Source organism: Copidosoma floridanum, unplaced genomic scaffold, assembly GCF_036245765.1.
Source record: "Copidosoma floridanum isolate Cflo_tuat_1 unplaced genomic scaffold, Cflo_Japanese_pri ptg000008l, whole genome shotgun sequence".
NCBI lineage: Eukaryota > Metazoa > Arthropoda > Insecta > Hymenoptera > Encyrtidae > Copidosoma > Copidosoma floridanum.
The window spans coordinates 4,766,177-4,789,132 of NW_028321885.1; the positions used below are offsets into that span (position 1 = coordinate 4,766,177).

At 33.7% G+C, this 22,956-nt stretch overlaps 1 protein-coding gene across 1 annotated transcript in view; it reads left to right on the forward strand.

Moving 5' to 3' along the window:
* The window catches only part of LOC106639004 (sphingomyelin phosphodiesterase), a 657,347-nt gene that overhangs the window by 546,193 nt on the left and 88,198 nt on the right, over nt 1–22,956 (forward strand). Inside the window, exons 7-8 of the mRNA XM_089589283.1 lie at nt 16,253–16,437; nt 16,527–16,712. Coding sequence (XP_089445409.1) covers nt 16,253–16,437; nt 16,527–16,712 — 371 coding nt within the window. The remainder of the gene's footprint in view (nt 1–16,252; nt 16,438–16,526; nt 16,713–22,956) is intronic.

Consider the following 22,956-nt stretch of genomic DNA (forward strand, 5'->3'; position numbering starts at 1 on the left):
AATAATTTTGCTTTTATTATGTTTCAATCCGTATTCCCAGATAGGTATCTCTGGATGTGTACAGCAGGAACTACTTTCTTAAGAACACTTTAACTAATTCAATTAGGTCAATAAAAAATAAATTTTATGGCCAGAACACACACACTTACACACACACACACACACACACACAAATGTTATGGACCTGATTTCTTAGCAGATGTCTGCAGCTTTTATGTGGTTTCTCTGGTTTCATGAATACGTTTATCTTTCATGTGAAATACATACATTAAACGTGTGAGGGTGAAAAATTATTAATAATTTTTATGTTTTTCGATGTTATGTCATTCGTGTATACTCTTAAGTCAAGCATATGGCGTTATTGGATGCTTGATTTGTGCACCAACGTAAAGAGATGCAGTGGCATAAGTTAGAATATCTACTTATTTTGTCGATTACCTACACACTAGTCGCCATTTGAAGAACATACATAGTCAAGGAGATAACGTATTTTATGCGTTTTTGCAGATAACTGTAAAAGCCTACTAATAGTTTATATAAATGTGATTTCGTATTTTACACAAATTTTTTTTTTTTTTTAACTTAATACAATCTTTAGAACAACTTAAGTACATTCGAAATATTTTTGATATCCTTTTTCTACTGTTCCCCTGTCTCCGTGTCACGAGTGATAGGACCTTACCACTTTTGGTTTGAAATAAAGTACTTGGATTAATAAGTAAATTTGATTAGTAAATATGATTTTTGGGCAGGAAGATAAGAAAAAGTAATGGATAACAAAAACATGTTCAAAAATGAAGCTGGACTACAAGTTGAATCAGGCGTATGAAAATATGGTTTCATAACAGAATGAAAACCGTATGAGTGGATGACTACTAATACACACTCAGCAGAGCAGAGACAAACTTATGCAGGTCAAACATCATTTTAAAAATGTCAAATGATCCGCAAGATGATAGACTAACGTTTGAATACGTATTTAACTTTAACCCAACAGAGTACGTTATCCCAGAGGACTGAATTACTGATCGTGTGCAATCCAGAACAGCATAGAGACTGCATAAAACAAGCAAAGATTAAGTCATTAACGAGAGAACACTGTAAAAAAGGTTGACATTATGAAATTTAGTTACGTTAAAGGGGGAAAAATTGAGGATATAGGTTGTGGATATAGGTAAAGAAAAAGATAAATATTTAAATACAATGCAGAGCAGTTTGCATGTGTAATCTTCGTCAGCAATATAATAACGCTAGAGCGGGATTTATCAAAAAACCTAGCATATGGATACCAAACATAACACAAGATACGCCATTAAAGGAATACGAAACAAATTGAGAGAGTATAACACTTCTATTCCTCTATTAAAAAAATTTGAATAAAATAAGACTTTTCCAACAATAGCAACCATAATAATACAACGTACGACAAATAATTCTCTCTACTACTCTGCAACTCTGCACACAGAGAACACAACTCTTCTACTGCATACGCATACAAATTTTAATCAAAATACGTTTGTTCAAGAACATAGCCAAAGGTTTTACCAGAGCTAAGTAGAGATATTGCAAGCCCCAATGCTACGATGCAAGAAGAATTTTTAGCACTGATTGGTGCAACCCACTGCGGCTAGCCGTCGAACCAGGCACACATTTTGGAGACTCGTAGAAGGGGTATACTGCATTGGTGCCCACGAGAAAAGGATAGGAAATGTTGACTATAGCTACATAGGTGGCGCAGAGCCAAAGCAAGCAACGACCTAAGTTTTTCTCTTTTGACTATAATCAAGTGTATGCTATATATTCAACAGACTCTTACTCTCACACCGGCTTCAACGTTATCTTTTAATCTTATTCAATTAAATCGTGGAACTAAATGCTTATAATTATACGCACAGAATTTAGCTTCAAGACATTTATTCTTTATATTTCCGTACGTTAATACTTATTTTGAAATCCAGTATTATTTCTAAAAAATATTCAGCTCCTTCTTCGAGGATGGTATTTTATCTTTAACAACTATTCAATAATTTTTCCTCATCATCATTGTTATCAACTGTAGGAAAAACTCCACAGGTGATCAATAAGCATATGCAACTTCGAAATCTATCTCATCTGAAGTTTTGATAGCTAAGATGGTTAAGGTTTATGTCGCTGCTCGTATTATTTTGTTGTCCAAGGATCGATTTCAACTATTGGTAGGTTCTTTTTTTTCAATACAATGGATGTTTTTAATTTTTAATCTTTTTATTACTGTTTTACTTTCATTCATAAATAATGTTTGGAGCTTTTTTTTTCTATACGTGAAAATAAATATAGTTTTGATACTAATTTTATTAAATTACTTTTTAAATTGATACTTTTTCTTGGCAAGGCCAATTTGTGATTTAATAATATTAAAATAATTTCTTAAGAGATAAGTATAATCCTTACATTCTAAGATTTCCCAGAAATTATCAACATTTAACGTGAGAGAGAAAAAATTCGAAGGCACAAAAAAACTCACCTTTTTTACAATAATATCAAACATGATTTCTCCCATAAAACGAGAACAAATATCCAATTTTACAACAAAAATTGTCTGCAAACATCTTACTAATATCTAAAGCACCGTCGCTAAAACAGTTGTAATCGCTAACCGTGAAAACTACTGAACCGATTTTGCTGAAATTTTGCACACTGATTCATAATACTTCTTAGATGGTTTTAGTATAGTTTTTATATTGATAAATTAAATAACAATAGCAATAAATGAGCTTAAAGTTTTGCAAAAATACGCCAGCTTTTCACTTTAGTTCAGTAAAATTTGCTAGGTGGCGTCGACATAAAATTGAGGCTACCTGCAACAGAATTAAATAAGTGTGGTTATAATACGCCGAAGCGTCTTGATAGTAATATAGTCGTGCTTCGGCAGTTCAACGATCTGCATAGAGAATGCTGATGATAGTCTTGCAGCTGGATATCCCGGTTACGGACGACACTCTTCTGTAAGGAGGAAGAGACCTAGGTTTCCATTCACCCTGAATCTTGACGAGTGCGATCGAAAGAAAATTTATTCCAACCGATGAGGTCTCTGGCATAATACCAGGAGACATATCTAGCCAGAGCACAATCTGCACCAACTCTTCAGAGTATTGTGGCAGTCCCACCATTCCGCCTGGTGCAGTTAGAGAATTTTCGATTACAAATGTAAGCCAGAAAAAAACAGCTCTGAGGGACACTGGCAGCCACAACGGCTACCTTCTTAGTCATCGCATCCTCAACACGCTTACCCACATGTTCCCGTCTAACGATGAGCGGTTGGTTTTCCGGGAAACGACCCAAAGACGAGATATTCTTTGGTCAGCGATAGGAGAACCTCCCTCCATCACAGTCTCCGTTCACCGAGACTCCCAGGGTAAGAATCAAGCTACCCGTAGCCAGCTCTTCATTATCAGGAATAAAAATAAAGAATAGCCTGGAAGTTTCACCACTGGCGCTTTTAAGGGCCATTATAAGTATTTACGTTCCCTACTTAACCATCAATTTCATCGGTTCTTTTTAGAGGCCACCTAAGTGTGAACTACCTTGCCAACAAATACATTTTTACTACCATTTCTGAAAGCGCTTCGTCGACTGCAAGACTATATTAACTAAAGACGGGCACTATTAAACTAAGTCAGCCATTTACTAGCAGACGTCACCTGCGGAGTTGTTTTTTGCAAGGCTGGAAAACCCGGTGACCGATGACCCTATATTACCCTCTTGACTCTAAGCATTGAAACAGGAATCACTGATCCTTTCCAAGGTCTGCGCTGGGAAAACCTATAACAGCTATGAAGGAAAAAAACTTGAGCCAACGGGACAGCCTCCACTGGACAAGTATCACTAACCAATGTCCCCATCTAAGATCACTAAAACAACTGAATCTGCAAATAAAAAGGTGCTTTAGACATTAACGTCTTTGACGTTATACCGGGAGACGTTGGAAAAGAGCACTACAACTATCCCTAAAGCTTCGGACTTTGTTACTTTTCTCCCGATCAGTCTGGGTCTTCAACAGCAGGCCAGAGAAGACTTCCCTGAGGTATCCAGGCAGTCACAATTGCTGTTAACTGCAGTCAAGAAAGAGTTAACTTAAGAAGCTCACCGGTCTTTTTTAGGGCCATCGGACGTCGAGCTACCTTGCCAACAAATATATTAGAACTTAACAAAGTTGACAGAAAAAAGCTTTTACATAAAAATTTTAAGCATGCCAAAAGTCACAAAAAATTAAATTGAAAGAAAAACTTCAAATGTATCTAATAAATACAATTTTACTTAGGCGTCAAGAAACTGATGCAGAAACTTTATCAAGATTGAAACAGCAGCGTTAAAATTGACATATAAAGAGTTAATTACTTGAGAGATGAGCTTTCCATTGTACCCTCACAGCAATCTCTGAAATCTTTAAAGATCCTACTTCAGATTTTTAAATAAGTAGAAAATGTATTTGTGTTTTTGTGGCAATAAAAATGTAGGGTTAAAGGTCTAGGACTTTGTTGCTCTGGTTATAAAGTTGTGAAATGTGAGAAAAAAAAAAATCTTTTTTAATATTAATTTTTTGGGGGTTGAAAGTCTTAACATCTAAAAAAAAATAGCTCTTTTCGTGAATTACACGAGAAAAACTGTAAATCAACGGCTTCTTATGGCCACCAATTATTTTATGGCATATAGAACGCACGGTACTTTTCAGCATAATTATTTTTTTTAATTTTTACACCTTATTTTTCGACCAAATAACTTATATGGATTCCGAAAAAACATGTTTTTAACAAGAAGATCTTTGTTCCGAGATATGTCAGAAATATGTGTAAAATTTCTAACTGAAAACGTTTCACATTACATGTCAACACACTTCGGTGTTTTATTTAGTAAGTCTCGGGCCAAGCCGAGAGGGGGGGCTGCTAGTATATTATATTTATTGGCTTGTGTGTACGCTCCTTATAATTTATACCTTGTGGTTACAACTACTTGTAACTTACAGTATTGGTTAAAAAAAAATTAAAGTTCTGAGCTCCCACATAATTTTCATTTACTTATTGTACGTGTTTTTTTTTTTTTTTTTTTTTTTAAGGAATGATTCATCTGTTCCGGTTCAATCATATTTCTATTTGACTATACAAGAATAATAATTTGTGGATTGTGACTTGAAAAAATTTTACAATCTTACAAAAACGTTTTTTTTATGTTTATAGAGTGATTTTACTGATAAAAATTTTAGCGTTCAGTAGTTTGCAGTAGACGGACGCTGATAGTTTGCCTTGATAATTTAGACCAATAATAAAGTTTAGCTCAGAAGCTTTTCTCTATAAAAGTATGCAAGAAAAAAGCTTCCACTGCTAATCGAAGAATTAATCTTGATCTATAAACTCTATTTTTGATCACTGTTTAGATTTCTGTTGCACAATTTTCAAAGGTATTAAATTTTGTTATCTGCATACGCTTATTAAGACTTTGGTCTAAAATTAAAATGTAATAAATAAAATTAAAGTAATATATTAAATCAATACAATAAGTATAGCTGCTATACCTGAAGGTTTTTCATAACAAAAGACGAAAACTAAATTTTTTGGGAGATTTGTGAAAGTTTTTTTGTGCCCTTGCATTTTCTCTCTTACGTCGGATGTTTCTAATTTCTTCGGAGTTTTAAAATAAAAGGATTCTACTTATGTCGTAGCAAACTAATTTATCATTATAAAATTACGAAATGGCCTTGCCAACAAGAAGTATCAACTTACCAAATCATTTAATGGAATAAGTATTAAAACTATATTTATTTTCACGTATGACGGAAAAATTAGTTGTAAAATTATTCATGCATTTAAATAAAACATCAAAGGTAGAAAACCAGAATGATAAATCATACTATAAAAAAAAATATCCACCAACAGTTAAAAACAATTCTTAAACAGCAAAATAGTAGGAGCAGTGGCATAAACCTTAACCATCTTAGCTATCGTAACATAGGATGAGATAGATCTTAAAGTTCCATATGCTCATTGATAACATCCAGAGCTTAGCTTACAGTTTACATTAATAATGATGAGGAAAAGTAATTTAATAGTGGTTCTAGCTAAACTGCCACTCTTAAAAAAGAAGCTGAAAATTTGTTTAAAATAATATAAGATTTTAAAATAAGCATTAACGTACGGGAAAAACAAAAAAAAATTGTTTTTACATTCAATTCTGTGCTTATAACGCTTATAACAATGAGCATTTAGCTTTATAATCCAATTAAATAAGATTAATAGATAACATTAAAGCATGAGTGAGAGCAAGAGTCTGTTTAATATATTACATGTGCTTGGGTACAGTCAAAACAAAAAAAACTCCTGTCGTTGCTTGCTTTGGCTTGACTCTCAGCAATATAGCTATTGTCAACATTTTTGCTTTTCTCTTTGTTGGCACACATTCAGTGTACCCCTTTTACGTGTCTTCAAAATGTGCGCCTATATGCTCATTTTAATGCAAATCCACTTCTCCTATCATAGGCGCCCGCTGTTTGATACGAGTCTCGCACTTGAAAAAAATGTGCCAGCATTTCAACAGTTGACTGCAGCGTTTCATCCTTATCAGTGCCAAAGAGTCGTCTCGCATCGTAGCATTGGCATAAGCAATCTCTCTATTTATCTCTGGTATTACTGGCAGCTATGACTGAACTGATTGGATATCCTGTATAATCAACTAAGATGTCATCATACTTGTCCATATTTGAAGCTAGCAATGCAAATAACTGATATATTCAACAAACAGGTCTTAGAACTCGGCAGTGCAAGAACGGAGGATCTGAAAAGGTGTATAACCAAGCTATGTAAATGTATGTTCACATATAGATTAGAACGGCCTGAAAGGGAGTAGTTCCTGAGTCACTTTGTTTGGATAATAGTGAACGCATTCTGATTACAATGTGGAGTTAATGGTTTGCAGAAGAAATTATTAGGAGGAATGAATAAGAGCACGTCAGGATCACATGACTAAGTAATGATATATCTGCTGAAGATCCAAAGAGTCAACTAAGCCTGTTTCAATGTAAGAACAAAAAATGATCAGAGCGTATGGAACCTTACACAGAAGTTATTAAGACTGAATATAATGCCCAAATTTGAAACTTCACAAACTACTTAGTGTTTGGAATGGAGGTAAAACTAATTCAAAGCCTTGACAAACATTACAGTATCGACCTACTGCCAAAGGAATATTTTTTTTCTATGTAGTCTATTGACCACGGTGAACACTGAGGTTAAGGGGGTACCATCGTTTAGTTGTAACATCGTTTATACTCTATTAGCAACGGTAGCTTTCTACATACGTATTTTGTTTGTGTTTAATCTACCCTGATCAATTGGTGTAGACAGTACAGCAATTCTTGTAAAAAAATTGGTGGTCAGTAAGTTCTTGGATACCCAAGAGTTAAGTTATATTTTTATGGCCAATATTACCTGTATACCAGTATACCTTCTGCTAAACAATATTTTCAACAACCCATTCCAGTATATCAAAGGTAGTGTCATTACCATTTAGATGAAAATATTATATAATTTGATGAGGTTTTAATAAATGTTTAATATTTAATAAATTAACAAAAACGAATAATACATTATGTAGATAAGAAAATATTAAAGTAAAGCTTTGGCACAAGAAGCTGCCAGGCTGGCGTGCAAGGTCAGCACTTTTATAAAACCTCTCTGATTATTTAAAAAAACCTTTCTATTACCAATGCTTAAACTATTTGTAAAGTCATGTTTATAATAGTTGCATACACTTATACACTTGATCTTAGTTTCATGTATCAAATTTATGATAAAAAGCTAAGAAAAAACATCTTATGGTGTTGCTTCATAATGATGGGTGTACTATTAAATGACAAAAAATATATCTTAACTTAAAAAATCACATTGTTAACGAATAAAAAAAATTTTGAGAGAGTAGAACGCAATTAAAGTTTAATAAGTTATTAATTAACTTTGTATAAATAAACCAACAATAAAAAAGATAAAAACTCTAAAACAACAAGTTTGAATTTGATCTTAATACGTGATTTCTTAACTGCTGTAGCCCATAGATGCACTTCAGTACTGTCTGCGTGTATAATTACTCTGATCAGTGACTGCTAATTTTGAAATGCTCCATTACATCCACGAAGCTTCATCTTCTGACTGATAAATACCAAGTACTGTTATCATTGCACGGAAAGCAAGTTCAGGTGAATTTTTACCCTGATTGTCAGGGTAATTCTGGGATAATCCGACGATAGAGTACATTTTAGCATGTGCCAACTGTAACTTTTACCCTGAATCATACTAACAATTCAGGAGATAGTAAGATTTATAGTCAGTCCTTAAAACTTTTACAGCAGAGTCTGTCATTTTCATCCTCAGTCAGGATAAAAATTTTCACTCTCTCTCTATAACAGCGCCACGGCCCAGAGGAAACTTAGACCAGATGTCTGCTTTGATCACATAACCTGCTATCCTTGAACATGATCAACGCAGTATCCACAACCTTGTGATTATAAACCAGAGACTATTTTTCTAATCGGAATAAACTAAACCGTCACGGCAACTGGTTGAAGTACCTCTATACCGTTTTTTTTAATATACTCGTTTCGCTCGCCAACTTTGATGCTTTCCGGATTTACATAAGAATTGTAACTCTCAAAAGTATTAAACGTTCTGCGCTCAGTTACAACCTTTCTAAATAAAAAATTTTTTTCGCATCAAACGGTTTCAAGTTTACTCGACGTATCAGCATCGCAGCTGCTTCTTTTAGAAGTGACAACATCTTTTTTAAAATCATCAGTAACGTCTACTACCAAATTACTATTATCTGAAGGTATATTTTGTACTGTTTTTTGTGCGATACTCAAATTATTATTATAATTAAGCTGCAAATATAACAATTTTTTTATTGAAGCCATTATTTCAGCCATTAATTCAGCCATTATTCAAGAAAAACAGCATTACCATTGTATTTACTATTGTTGGATTGCAAATTTAATGCCTGCAAATCTACATTAAGAATATTAAAATCAACAACCTCTTTGTTTGAAGGCTGATTAACATTTTCGCTGCTATGGCTCTAATGTTTGATTAACATATGTCGACGAAAAGAATCAAACTGCTTAAAACTCTTGCAGCACGATTTATGGTAAACGGTTTTCGAAAAACTATTTCGCTCATGCTTCACTTACCTAGCAAAGAAAATTTGGTTTAAGCACTGGAACGAACATAGAGAGTGCATAAAGATCTTACAAAATTAATTTAAAGGTACTTTTTGTCTAATTATTTTTTCGGCTTCTCCGATAAGTCCATTTACAGACCAATTAGATTTGTCCATTCGGAAACTCACTGTTTAATGACTCCTGTGGTTTCTGATTATTTTCACCTCAAGCTACTGCTATGTTTGGTCTGACAGTTTGTAGCAATCCACTTTCCCGCAATTTTTTTTCAAGTACTTGAAGTGCTTAATTAAAGTTTGCAGCAATCCTTTTCTTGTTGCTCGTGTGAAAAGTAATGTAGTAAGTGGCACTAACTTCACCATCAAACAAAGTACCTATTTTTTCTGCTATTTCTTTCAGTCGATCAGGTGGAAAACTGCAAACGGTACCATATAAATTTTAATTTTATTGTAAAAAAAAAAAAAAAGAAAACCTTAGTTTACGTAAGGTATAAGGGTCACCTTGAATTTTTACAAGGTCATAAGCTCTGTCTGTCTAAGCTTTTATCACCCACCGTGTTAGCAAATTATGTATATTTTTTTTCAGGTACTTGTGAGTTTTATACGACTTCAATACTGTCGATTTACCTGAGCTTTAATGAATAATAACAAATATTGGCAAAAAAATATAACGATACAGTAAAACAGGCTGGAAAAACTGGTAAATTTTTTGAATTATATATATTTCCAGTGTTTTGATGAATCAAAAGCTACCCTACTTGATTCTGTCGTATGAAAAAAAATTGTATTACGTATTTTTAAATCCAATCAAACATATCACTGTGTTTTTCTTATGCAACTATGTCACGTTCACAATTCTTACCTCACCCTTGTTCTTAAATGATTATTGTTATTCTATTTTATGTACTTACATATTAAGCTCCACAATTTAAAAAAAAAATATTCACTTATATTATTGTAAATATCGCGTAGATCGTGTTTACGGACAGCACGTTATGTGATTAAAGCAGACAGCTGGTCTGTGTTTCCATCTGGGCTGTAGCGCTGTTATAGAGAGAGAGAGAGAGAAATTTTCACTCTGACAAAGGATAAAAATAACAGACTTTGCTGTGAAAATTACAAGGACTGACTATAAATTTTTATTATCCTCTGAATTTTTACCGTGACTGAAACTAGAGTAGGTACATTTTAAAATGTACTCTATCATCAGATTATGCTAGAATTACCCTAACAATCAGGGTAAAAATTCACCTGAACTTGCTTTCCGTGTGCCTAACATCTAGATCATTGTTTTTGCTAACGACAAGCACAAGGCTTATATACCACTTTAATTACTAATAAAAGTGGACCTAACATCGGTCCTTCGATTTGGATTAGTTGTCATCGCCAGAGGCAGTACGAGTGTATTAAGGAAGGACAGCAAAAAGTGAGACATTTAAGTATGGAATTTAAGTATCTGGTAAACGAAGGAAAAGCTCGGGAATGTGACTATTAGTGGTCACCACATGTCCATGTCACACGGTGCGTAAGGCAGAAAAGTTAAGATGAGTTTTACCACGGCTGTGCCAAGCGAGCTGCAAGTGATGTATCGTAACTCAGGTGACCTGAGCTTGCTGACATTATCAAAAACTTGCGTTCTGAGCCACTTGAACTACTGCGAGATTGGAAATTCTTCGTGATTACTGTGTGACTTTATCAAGAGCTGTGATTACCGTATGATCGTGCTGCATGCCTCTGTATCTCTTTTTGGCCTTGGCGACTCAGGTATATTCGTGTGCTCATGGATCCTCAATTGTTAGAGCTAGCAAGCAATACCTTGCTGATTGCATCATCAAAAATTTAGCTCCTTTTGGATGATGAACGTCAAACACTGTGCTTTTTTCTGGGTAAAGGACAAGTGGGAGGCCCTGCGATCAACTCAGCGCTCACTCACAAAGGTTTTTATGTGCTTTGCATTAATATACAAAGGCCAGAGCGGTGTACTATGGGAAACAACGTAGAGCAACATACATAACTGTAAAGTAACTAGGTAGACCTCCCAGCCAATTACCTTGATCTCTGTGCAAGAGGTGTCAAATGACAGGCAATTAAAATCAGAACTGATTTAACGTAAGTGGTAATACTTCTTATGTCAGGGAAGTCTCGCATCTTCTTGATGCCGGACTCATCTTACTCCTCGACCTCATTCTACCAAATCAACTCAGAACACTTCCAGTGCTGTACAGCGAAGCTACTGCTTACCTCAGATCAACATTTCTACCTTCCCAGGATGACACAAGGACTGTGAATCATTTTTAGATAAGTTTTGTACACTCATCCAGGATGATACAAACTTAAGCAAGGTTAAGAAACTATTTTATCTGAAGGTGCTAGTTCAAAAATACGATACAGTCACTCTTAAAACACTTTAGGCTATTGGCTCCAATTATGACACTACATGGGCTCTGCTCACGGCGCGATTTGAGTATCATTTACTTCTTGTAGAAAACTATATAATGGCTCTATAAGACATAAATTCTTTATGTGACAAAAGTGCAGGAAGCCTCTTGGGACTTTTTGATACACTTGAAAAACATCGCGACTAACTACGAAAATTCAAATAACTTGTGGATTCTTGGGATGTCAAGATGACATCATTTGCCTTGAAATGTATGAGTCGATTAACAAGACAATCGCAGGAGAATGAGCTCGAAAAAATAGAAGCCGCAACAGCGAGAAAAGAAGCAAAAAGAACTATGTGTGCCTCAACATCGTAGACGGCTGCCTTCGTTTGTGATGCTGTGTGGCGCTGCTAATACTACATTCAGAAAATCAAGTGAAATCGACATTTTCTTCACTGTTAAGGTATGTAGCCAACTGCTTTGTCCAGTACTACATCAGTGGGTCGATCTCATCACTCAGAAGATAGTTCTGGGCTTAATCTTCCCTGGTCAAGCTTCGGGCCAAGCCCTTTCTCGGCTTTGTCTTTCTTTCGGTGACACCTTGACGGGTGTGCAGGCCTCCTTCTAATTACTGTGGTCTCATCTTCGTTACTGTCCTAATACGGTGATAGAGTACCAGTATTTCATGTACGAGTATTCCACCTGTAGGTACATGTACTAGTTAAACGGAGATAAGGTCAGCACCTTGTTGCATTCCGTCTACTATACTTTGTATTATGAAATTGGGCAGGCCATAGACAAAAGACCGAGACTGTGGGTGATCTTTCATAATTTCTGACCCACGTTAACAAACTGCAGTTTAAATGGCGCTTTGTATGCTGGTCCAAAGTCGTCTGCAACGCTGCCTAACATGATAACGCACTGGAGAGTGCATCGAATCATCGTTTGTTCAGCAATAATATTCTGGCAGATTTTGGTCAATATGCATGACGCTTACCCTTATCACATCATCTTAAGCTCTAATAAGTCCTTTTTTTCTTAGCATGACCAGCTTTTGAGCCTTACCTATGGCACGACTTGCACATCGTATTTGTCATTTTACACGGTTCAGCAGTTGTGCGAGGACAAGAGTCATGCCTAGCCGAGAACAGTCTCAATCATCAAGCACGAGCTTTATGCTGATGAAGTGCTCTCAAACGATGTGAATACAGCTTGAGCACGGTGAGCTCAAGTAATCAGCCTTCTCCAGGCTGACAGGGTTCTACTTAGGACATGGGTGTTGAATACGTCTGAACTATTAAGTGATCTTCTGGGAGACGTACGATTGCGTCCAACATAGCATCAACTCACCATGGAAGGCTTCGTAAGCAAGTGAGGTATTAGATAGAAATCAGTGAAATACTGCCTTTGGATTACCCCTCTAACTATTGTGATACACTAAATCAAGCACTATACTTGCGGGACTCGCCCGACTTTTCGATCCTCACAGTTGGCTGGCTCCTATCATTTGGATTTTGAAGCAGATCATCCAGAATCTCTGGTGAGCTTAACTGCATTAGGACGAGATCATGCCTTTGCCAATGGTGAATTGGTAAACAACGTTCTTGAATTAACCTCAAGACTTCCACACGCAAGTTGAAGACTCCTCTGATGATGTTCGTACTTGCCTTCTCATTAACAGGATCCAATTATCGACTGTAAAAAGTCTTCTGCCAGTCTTTTTTCCTAGACTAAAGCTTCAAGCATATCTTCTAGTTGCCAGACTTATCTGCATTGTCTCTACTAAACTTGCAGTGAACCTCCAGCACTACCATGCTTAAGGTGGTTCTCAGACCGTCTTGAAGTGGCTGCGTTCACCTAAACTGATCGACAATATTCTTGTGGATTATAACGTGACAGATATTAAAGGATTTCTCCTATCTTACGCTGGGTGATACATTCCAATAGAATCCAATCTAGCTGACAATGTATCCAAAGGAATTAATCCACACACATTGAAGCTTCAGTGCTTCTGGAACATTACCCATTAACTTTATCAGCCTTTTACGTAAGAAAAAGATTTTTTGAAAAAAAATTCTTACTAATCAAAAGATCGATACAAACCTTAAGCAGTCCTCTGGTTTGTGGCAAGTTTATCATTCGGAAGTCTTACACGTGAGAAAGCATCTTCTTTCTACATGAGAAGGTGGACAAAACTATGAAGTAAGACCTCAGGTAAAAAGGTTGTGGCTCTTTAACTTACCTCAAACCTGGCTAACAAGGACTCTAAGTAGCAATAGCCGCGCCACAGAGGCGCACTCATCTGTTTCGTGCACCATTTTGGCTACATCAAGTTTCATATTTGAGAAGTTCTTGAATCTTTCTCGTTTGCTTTGTTTCGTCACTCAGATGTGACAATAAGTAAGCAAACGGCCTCAGTAAGGTTACGAAATTAAGGTTTTCTTCACACTGACACTAGCTAAGCTTTAAAAAATGTACTGGGCGTGCACTGATCGCAGCCAGTTAAAATTTTCTTAACCTGAAGTTGACTTGCTACAAAAGAGCAAAGAGCTGCGTGTCAATTAGTATCTACTGACACACTCGAACCCCTTTATGTTGCCAACATTCGGTGTTCTCTATGGGGATGGTCGTTTGCTGCATTTCACTCTCAGTAACGATTAGATTTTACAAATTCATATGTTTTACAATTTATTAATAAAAACGTTTTTTACTAGCGTGCAGGACGATACCAGTTTGGTTCATCTGAAAAGTTTTTTTTCTTTTTTCTAATTTATACTTCCGTAGGCGCGTTGTGTGCAAGACAAGATCAACGATTGTAGAACTTTGAGCTTAAGAAAACGTGTTATAAAAGTAGATTTCGCATGTTACTTGCCCTTTGTCCCCATCTTTGTCACCATATCGCTTGACGCCTGTCTCCTCAATATCACAGCACACCACGCTATGCCTCATATTACAGCAAACATTTTAATTGTCATTGAATTTCATTTCTTATTTTTTCACCAACTCTCACAAAAAACGACTTTAGTCTCGATACTTAAAACTTGATTACTCCTTGTTAGGATCTGATTCGTACCTTTTTTTCAATATAGATGTTCATTTACCGTTCATTTAATAATTTGGCTTCATGTATTAATGAGTTGTTTATTTAATTTTTTCAGTTAAATGATTTTTTTAACTTGAAAATTAGTACATTTTAGCAAAGTAATTTTTCCATGCAATAAAAAATGATGTATACACATACATATATATATATTTATATACAAACTTACTTGTTTTTCTGATAGATTAATAAATAATTACTTACATATATATATATTTTTTTTAAATTTTCAAGTATTTTAAGAAATTTTTATTATATTCTATGAATACATTATCTGATTTTTATTGTGTCTTATTCATTAACAGTTCTACATTTGTGATTTCAGAGGTTCAGGACAGTTGGCAGAAAAAAGTTTTCAGCAATAAAAGCAGCATAAAGATATGCAACAATGCTGGAAACTTTTTTGTTCATATGGATGTACATAAATGTTTTTACGCATCTTTAACAACTTCTTACATTCTGACAACTTCAATGTATTATTAGAAACTACAACTTGTAGATCTATTTGAATGTTTAGTGCGTTTTATCTCAAAGCAACCTCTTATATAAATCAAATTATGAGTAATTATTACAGATTATTTGAATGCACCTTAACGTAATTTTTCCTTAAGGTTACATGTAAGGTTAAGAATTTTTAAAGTTAAATATTAAATTGGATACAGTAAAATAATCTAAAATCCTTTCAGTATTTTTTATGCTTTGTCAAATGTACGTTTGATATTTAACTCACATTTGTTAAAAAAAACTACGTGTGACGAACGTCCTGAAGGGATACTTACTAGCATGTAATACTACCCTTTGGAAGAAAGAGGTATTACAAGATGGTTTTTTTTAACCTTTTAGATACAATTATACTTTGGGTATTAAGAATGGACTAGGAATATGAGCGTTAGCGTATATGGCATGTGGTAGTGTGGCATTGAGATGTCATTAACGAAGGTGGTAGAAAGTTGTTTTAAAATCGTTGAAAGATTCGATGATAAAGCATAGTCCTGTGCTCACCAGCTTTCATGTTGTTTATATTATTTGATGCCCTAATATATGCTGTTAAAAACTATATTATCTACCATACTATTTCATAAAATTGTAACTTCTTACTTGGGTACCTAAGTACTCAATTTCCACTGATATTTTTTCTTACGTAAAAATGGCTGAAGAAAAAGGGTTACAACTCAAAATGTACCTTATTTGTATGTGTGCTTTGGTTGCGCGTTATTATGAGGTGGGAAAGAGTAAATTAAAAAAATAAAATTTTGTTCAACATTTTTTGAAAAATATATTTTTGGCTTAATCTTGTACCAAATTTTTCTACAGAAGTGTAATGAGAAAAAAAAAAAAAATTTCAAGTGGTATTCTGTTGTTTTGTAGATCACAATATTACACTTTAATACAATACATTCACTTTTTAAATCGTCAAATTTATCTGCAGTACTTACTTACACAATTTCTTTAAGTTGAAATGACACTACAAAAGAAAGGCGTTTTCCATATTGACTAATTAATAGTCTAGATTAATAATGTTTTATAAGCAATTTTCTCGTGAGTTGACAGTAAATTATATATTGTTGATTTCTAGATGGTAATCGACCATGAAAGTTGGATAATGAACCTTAATGAAGCTAATATGAATGACCGTCCCGTATGGTACAAACTATATAGTGCTCGACAAGCTTACCAGATGCCATCAACTTTACCCAATGATTGGGACAACTTGATAGATAGAATGATGATAGAACCTCAGATATTTGAGATTTATTACAAGTAATCATAAAATTTCTTTGTATTTACTGTGAAAATGTTGATTTATAAGTTCACTTATGTTCGTTAAATATATAAATTATATTTCTCAGACATTATCACAAAGATTCACCTGTCAGACCACCATATAATGAAGATAGCAGGAAAAGATTGTTATGTGATCTTCGAAGTGGTAAAAGTCATGATCGTAAAATTTTTTGTGATGCTTTAGAATCCAAAATAAATGGTCTCACTAAAAAAGGTTGGCGCTCTTGGATATATAATGGTCTTGCATTTTCGTAAGTTCCTATTATTTTTTTTTTTGGTAGTTTTATAATGTCGTTGATCAAGTATTTAAGAGACTGAAAAAATGGAACAAAAAAAAAAGAAATATACTAATTACAGAATGGTTTTTTTTTCATTTTATAAAAAAACATTTTTACTATATTAAAAAAAAGTAAGTTTAATCAGATATTTTGAGCACAACCTTTAACCCATCTCTAGAAAAGACTAGTTATAACAATGATAGTAGTAAATACCATTAGCACTTTTTTTAATTTTGTGTATGATTATCATATATATTAAAATAAAAGTTTGTAAAAAATAATACCATGTTTTACGCTCATTAAGTGTTACACTAAGAGCCAGAGTTCCTATATGTTAAAAAAGAACGTAAAAGTAAATGATCGTATGAAAGTAATAAATACTGGACCCCATTTAGATTTTTTTTTTGGGAATGAATTATAATAGCACTATAGCATTATACAATTTAATATCAGTTATGATACAGATGTAAGCAAAAAAAGTGTTGAAAGATTACTGTTCCTTGCCAAAAAAGTCCATCATATTTTATTAGGATATTTGTAACTGTTGCAAAAAAATAAAGCTAGGATAAAACAATATTCAAACAACAAATTGACAACAGCAGAATGTATCGTACGTCAACAAAAGTAAAAAATAAATTTACTGCATAAAATTACAAGGTGTGCTCAGTTCAAGAGCTAATCTGGGGCAGTCGCTACACTTTGCTTAACTTTTCTTGTAAGTAGCAGAGCTACTGTCACTAATGATTTTACAGCGTTGCCAATGAACGCAAATGCGTAGTTTTATTTTACAATACTCTCTTTATTTTAGCATTTACGAGTACTGAGCAATATTTAACTTACATAGCAAATTATACAATTTTTCGAATATAAATTGGTTTTAAACGTCGATGTATTTTGATCTCTAATGAAATTTAAAACGACGTCCAATTGTAGTACTGTCATATTTTGTATTTAATTTAAAATAAAAGCACGTTCCAGCCGTTTGAATGACGTTCGGGCCCTAATCAGGTACAAAAATCTATGACTAATAAAAATTCTTTACAACACAAATTTTGATAAAATATAATGAACGCAAATTAATTTGAGAGTATAACATACCTCTGACACAAAAGGGATGTAAAATCGTAATGTAGTCAGAGTTTCAAGTTTGGCTGCTTTTATATTCTGCACACACACAAATCACATCGTACACGTACGTTATACAATAAATTAAGAATCTTAAGCAATTCCTTGTCAGAAGCATTTCAATAGTACAAGTGTTCCTAACACTACAAATGAAAGAGGTCCCCTAATGTCATTTGTGATTGTATATGTGCAGAGTACAAAATCAGCTAAGCTTGAAATTCTTACTACTTAACGATTGTACATCCCTTTCGTAAATGTAAGAGGTATGTTATATACTCAACTTAATATGCGTGCATTGTACATTATCAAAATTTGTATTCTAAAGAATTTTTATTACTGACAGACTTATGTACTTGATGAGGCCAAAACGTTGACCAAATGGCTAAAAAGCTCTTTAATTTTTAAATAAACACAAAGTATGACAGTACTACTGTTGAGCGTTGTTTTGACTTATTTACCAATTTTCGTTGAAAACTGCACGTCCCTTTACATCTGCATCTATACTGCGCTGTTATGGTTAACATTAGATTGTAATTGCTAACCATTTTTACCAGAAGGAAGTTTGAATCTCTCTGCAAGGTGCTTGACTGCATACGTGTATATTTTGATAGAAATGTGAGTTCTGTTTTTCATAAGCTTTGTGCGTTAAAATGTTTTTATGCTTCTTAGTGTAATATACAAAATGTAACTAATCTCAAGTAAAAAATCTCAATCAACCGAATAAAGTTACTGGTATTGAAATAACATTCTACCTATAACCGCTAAACTCCCTGGCAGTGTATTCTCAGTAGCTCACTGCGCTCACTTTTTTGCAGTTTTATTTATTTTAAGAGCAAAAAAATCAAAAACCATTAATCCTTAACAGTCAAACGTACTTGCTTGTTCGTACTTTTGTTTATTACACAAGTGAACAGAATCCCAAGCAGTCGATCCTCAGTTACCCAATGCTATCAGATATTAAGATTCACTGTTAATTCAAACATAAACGAAAACTTAACAAGCTAATTTCTGAAGTCCTGCAACACCAAAATACCCAAGTAAATGCAACTTACAAAATTAAAACTGAAATATGATTAACAAAAGCAAACACAAGTAAAGGTTAAACTCCAGTACATACTCTGAACATATGTAAGTTTTAAGTTCGAAAGGCCACATTGAGTGTTAGCTCAGTTAGGCACACGTTCTGTTTTGGACCCAATGATCATGAGTTTAAGACTCGGTACCATTTTGTTCTTTCTTTTCCTTTTTTTTTTTTCGTATTAAAAAATATTATGATATCCATTTATTTATAAATAACTAACCACAGAGAAACGTGTATGCATGAAAAACTCATTCCCGTAACACAATAGGCATGGCTAGTTTGTTTTTAATTATACTTATCACCACCCAACATGCTCCACTGCTTGTACTGTTGTCTGTATAATAGATAAATAAAATTACTAGCAGCTTATACCTAGTAACCCAATGCACTTGCTTGTCTATACGCTCTTTTATTAAGAGAATTAACAAGATATCAAGAATGTAATAACCAGTAATCTGAAGTAATGCTTGCGTGCTCTTGTGTTTATTTAATTAGCAACATACATTTCAAGAGCGTATCCTAGTGTCAAATAATCCGAAGCAATAGCTTGGCTACAATTTTATTTACTTATTAACTATGCCATAGTTTAAAAACGTATTTTAATGTAAAATAATCTGAAACACTCACTCAGCCATGCTTTTGTTTACCTAACAAGTATTTTAAACTTTAAGAGTCTCATCCCAAGTAATTTTAAGTGCTTCCTTCATCGCACTTTTATTTATTTACTGAGTATTTAAAAATTTAAGATCTTCATCTCGAGTAATTTCAATGGCTCGGTTGTGTGCGCTTTTGATTATTTAATAAGTATTTCAAATTTCAAGAGCCACACACCGAGTGACTTGAATGGCTCGCTTAGATATAAATACATATATATATATATATACATGTATGAATGTTTTCTTAGGTATAAATTTAATTTAAGCTGTAAATCTATAAGCGTTAATTCAGTCATACGTTTTGTCATTTGCATACACGTTAACGTACATAAATTCAGTTGTGAGATTAGCTCTTATTGTGCTGATGGCAACACCAACAGTGAAAACTACGCTAATTTATAAAATTTTTTAATTAAAAAAAAATTTTTTTTATTTTAAAAACTCCGGACATTAGAAATTTAAAAATAACTTATGCTATCATAAACAAAGATTTGAGAATCTTTGACTTTAAATATATGAAAGACAAGTTATCGTAAGCTCTCATCTGAAGTATTAGTTCAAAAGGTTTTGTTTTTAATTAAAAAATGCATGTAACGTATTTCATACCTCATTTTTTAATTTTAAGCAATGTAAGTAGGTAAACTATAGGACTTTTAACTTGTTCGGAGGCCGATAGGCTTTCGGCCATTTCTACTGCCCATCCCCCTACTATCTCCACTCTTTACCCTACACATTACTGCACAGTATCAGCTCGTATAAGCGCTGTCACAGTTGGTGCACAGTAGTGTCTACGAGTAAATGTTAATGTCCTACTGCAGTTATCGTTGACCACCTCTAACACCCTTTTTCTCTTTTTGTGGACTCTGCTTCGCTAAGGTCAGAAAATTCTTTTTTATTTATATTATGAAATAAGGAAAAATTAAACTAATAAGAAAATCAAAACTTTAATCAAACTGTTTAACATGTTTACTGACGCACATAGCTGGCATTGTGTGCTAGATACTGAATAGTTTGATCTTATTGTTGGAGGATTGCCCAAAACTGTAATATCATAAACTTTAAATTTCAATCTTTCCAACCAGTGCTTTCTTGATGAGCCGAATACATGTAGTTTTCTAACATTGTGTATGTGTTTTAAAAAAATTTGGACTGTAGCATTTTACTACAAATTTTCTACTCTGATGCTATGCCATAAAATCAGCGTTTTGACCTAAGATTTATCTTCTGCATTTGTCTAAGAGTCATTACTATAAAAGCAAAATCAGTACATTAAAGCAAACAATAACGTTAGTTACAGTTGTCTTATCTCAAATATTAAACCCACCAGCATTTTCAGTCATTATATCCTCATCAGAATGGAGTGCAAGCCAATTTTATATAATAGTGATTAGACTACCGTTACATCCTGAGTTAATACAAATTATATTATAACTGAAAGCTATCCGTCTATTAAATTCAGATAAGATGTATTGTGAATAAAAAGCAAGCTCATTTGACAGGAGGAGCTCATACGTCATTTATGTTCAATACTATGCTGACATATGAAACACCAACCCTGTTTGTAAGAATGTACGTATGTATTAAAATCGTAGTGTAAATAAATAAATTTTATTGTATGTATAAATGAATAATTTACTTGGGCAATGATTGCCCACTTCTGATAACAGTGATTTTAAAATTTGTAATTAACACACTATTTCCTTAAATTCAAAATTGATTGTAAAATCCCCAGAAGGATTAATTTTAAAATTTGTAAGCTTACATCAGAATTAAATTTGTATTTGATGTTTTTATATAGCTGATGTGAGCTTTCATCATCACTGACCCAAAAAACTCAATCGAACTTGTCAGAGAAATGCGCTTGGTACTGTTGTATTGTTATTTCCTAATATGTTAAATCATAACATAAAACATCATCGTGTAAACCTATTGTTTTTCTGTCAACGCAGTCTGCACGAACATCGCTCATTGGTTGACCAAATTCTACCAAAGGCCTCTTTTACTCGCTCTGATGCTAGAAAAACGCACCATCAAGAGAAAAAATCGGTCTCTTTACGTCTGTCACCTGTCCTCTAAGGTTTTAGTCAACTCTTGACCCTCACGACTCGTGAGTATCTTATACACGTAAGGCATAACGTGTTGGCTGAGGCAACTCGAGTGCGTATCGAGAATATCAATAGTGTTGGACTACGCTAAGAAGCGAGGTACAGCAAAGGAGACCCGCAAAAAGTGGTTCCGGCGATAGCAGAGAAAGTAGAAATCGCAATATCCTATTGGGTACGAAGTTATTCGTGTAGTTTAAAGAAACATTGAATATTACCGTATAAAGCATAAGGAAACTCCGAAGCAGCAGTAACAACAATCAGTGATAGATGTAAGTTATTTATCAATAATATAATTAACCCCGAATCTTGTTAAAGTGACCCGAGTAAATTGTATTTTAAACAAGAATTTATTATTAAATTACTTCAATAAGGAAGTATATTTTTTTAAATCACACATGTTATTCAAATAAACATTTTTATTTAATTGAAAGAACGAATAAAGCTCACGGGCTGAGTCCTAAGAGATCCACGAATGACAATTATACAAAACAGTTAAGACCATTTAAAAAAAAAGTCTGGTCATAAAAAATTGGCATTTCTTGTGTTTTCTTCAAATCTTAGTTTAGTTGAAAAAAAAAAATATCTGTTATTATGCAAATAAAATATTTCTGAATGAGTAAGGAAAAATAAAAAATAAACAAAAGTGCCCGGAAACAGTAGAGAAAACTTATCAGTGGACGACTTTCTTATGCAACAGTTTTAAAATGTTTTACAAGGATTAAGTACGACTTATACATTAATATGCATAAAGCAAGCATCTCAACACACACCTTCTAATGACGGATACTCAACTTCCTTAAAAGACTTTTTACAAGATGAAGAAAATGAATAAAGTCTTATAACAGCCGCTTAAGAACCTATGTACCGTCACACAGTTATTTCTAGACTCAAACAAAAAGCTCGAGAGAGTTTAGTAGGTTATTCATTTGCATCAATTGATCAGTTAAAAAAACCTTTAAAACAATAATCTCCACTTACCAAATCGTAGTATAAATACATGGCAGAACTTTTAAATGCTACAATGAAACAAAACGAGACTGTTTGAAATTTTTTATCATAGAATAATTTCTCTTACATAAACTACCTTTACAGCCCTTTTGACTAAATTAAATGATGACAAACTCAAGAGAACACAAAAACCACACTGTAAAAAATTAGTACTACAAACGTTTATTAATGCTTTACCTGACTCGTGAAAATTAACTATAGCACTTTCGAAACCCAAAGATATCCATGAAGCTTTAAAAGCT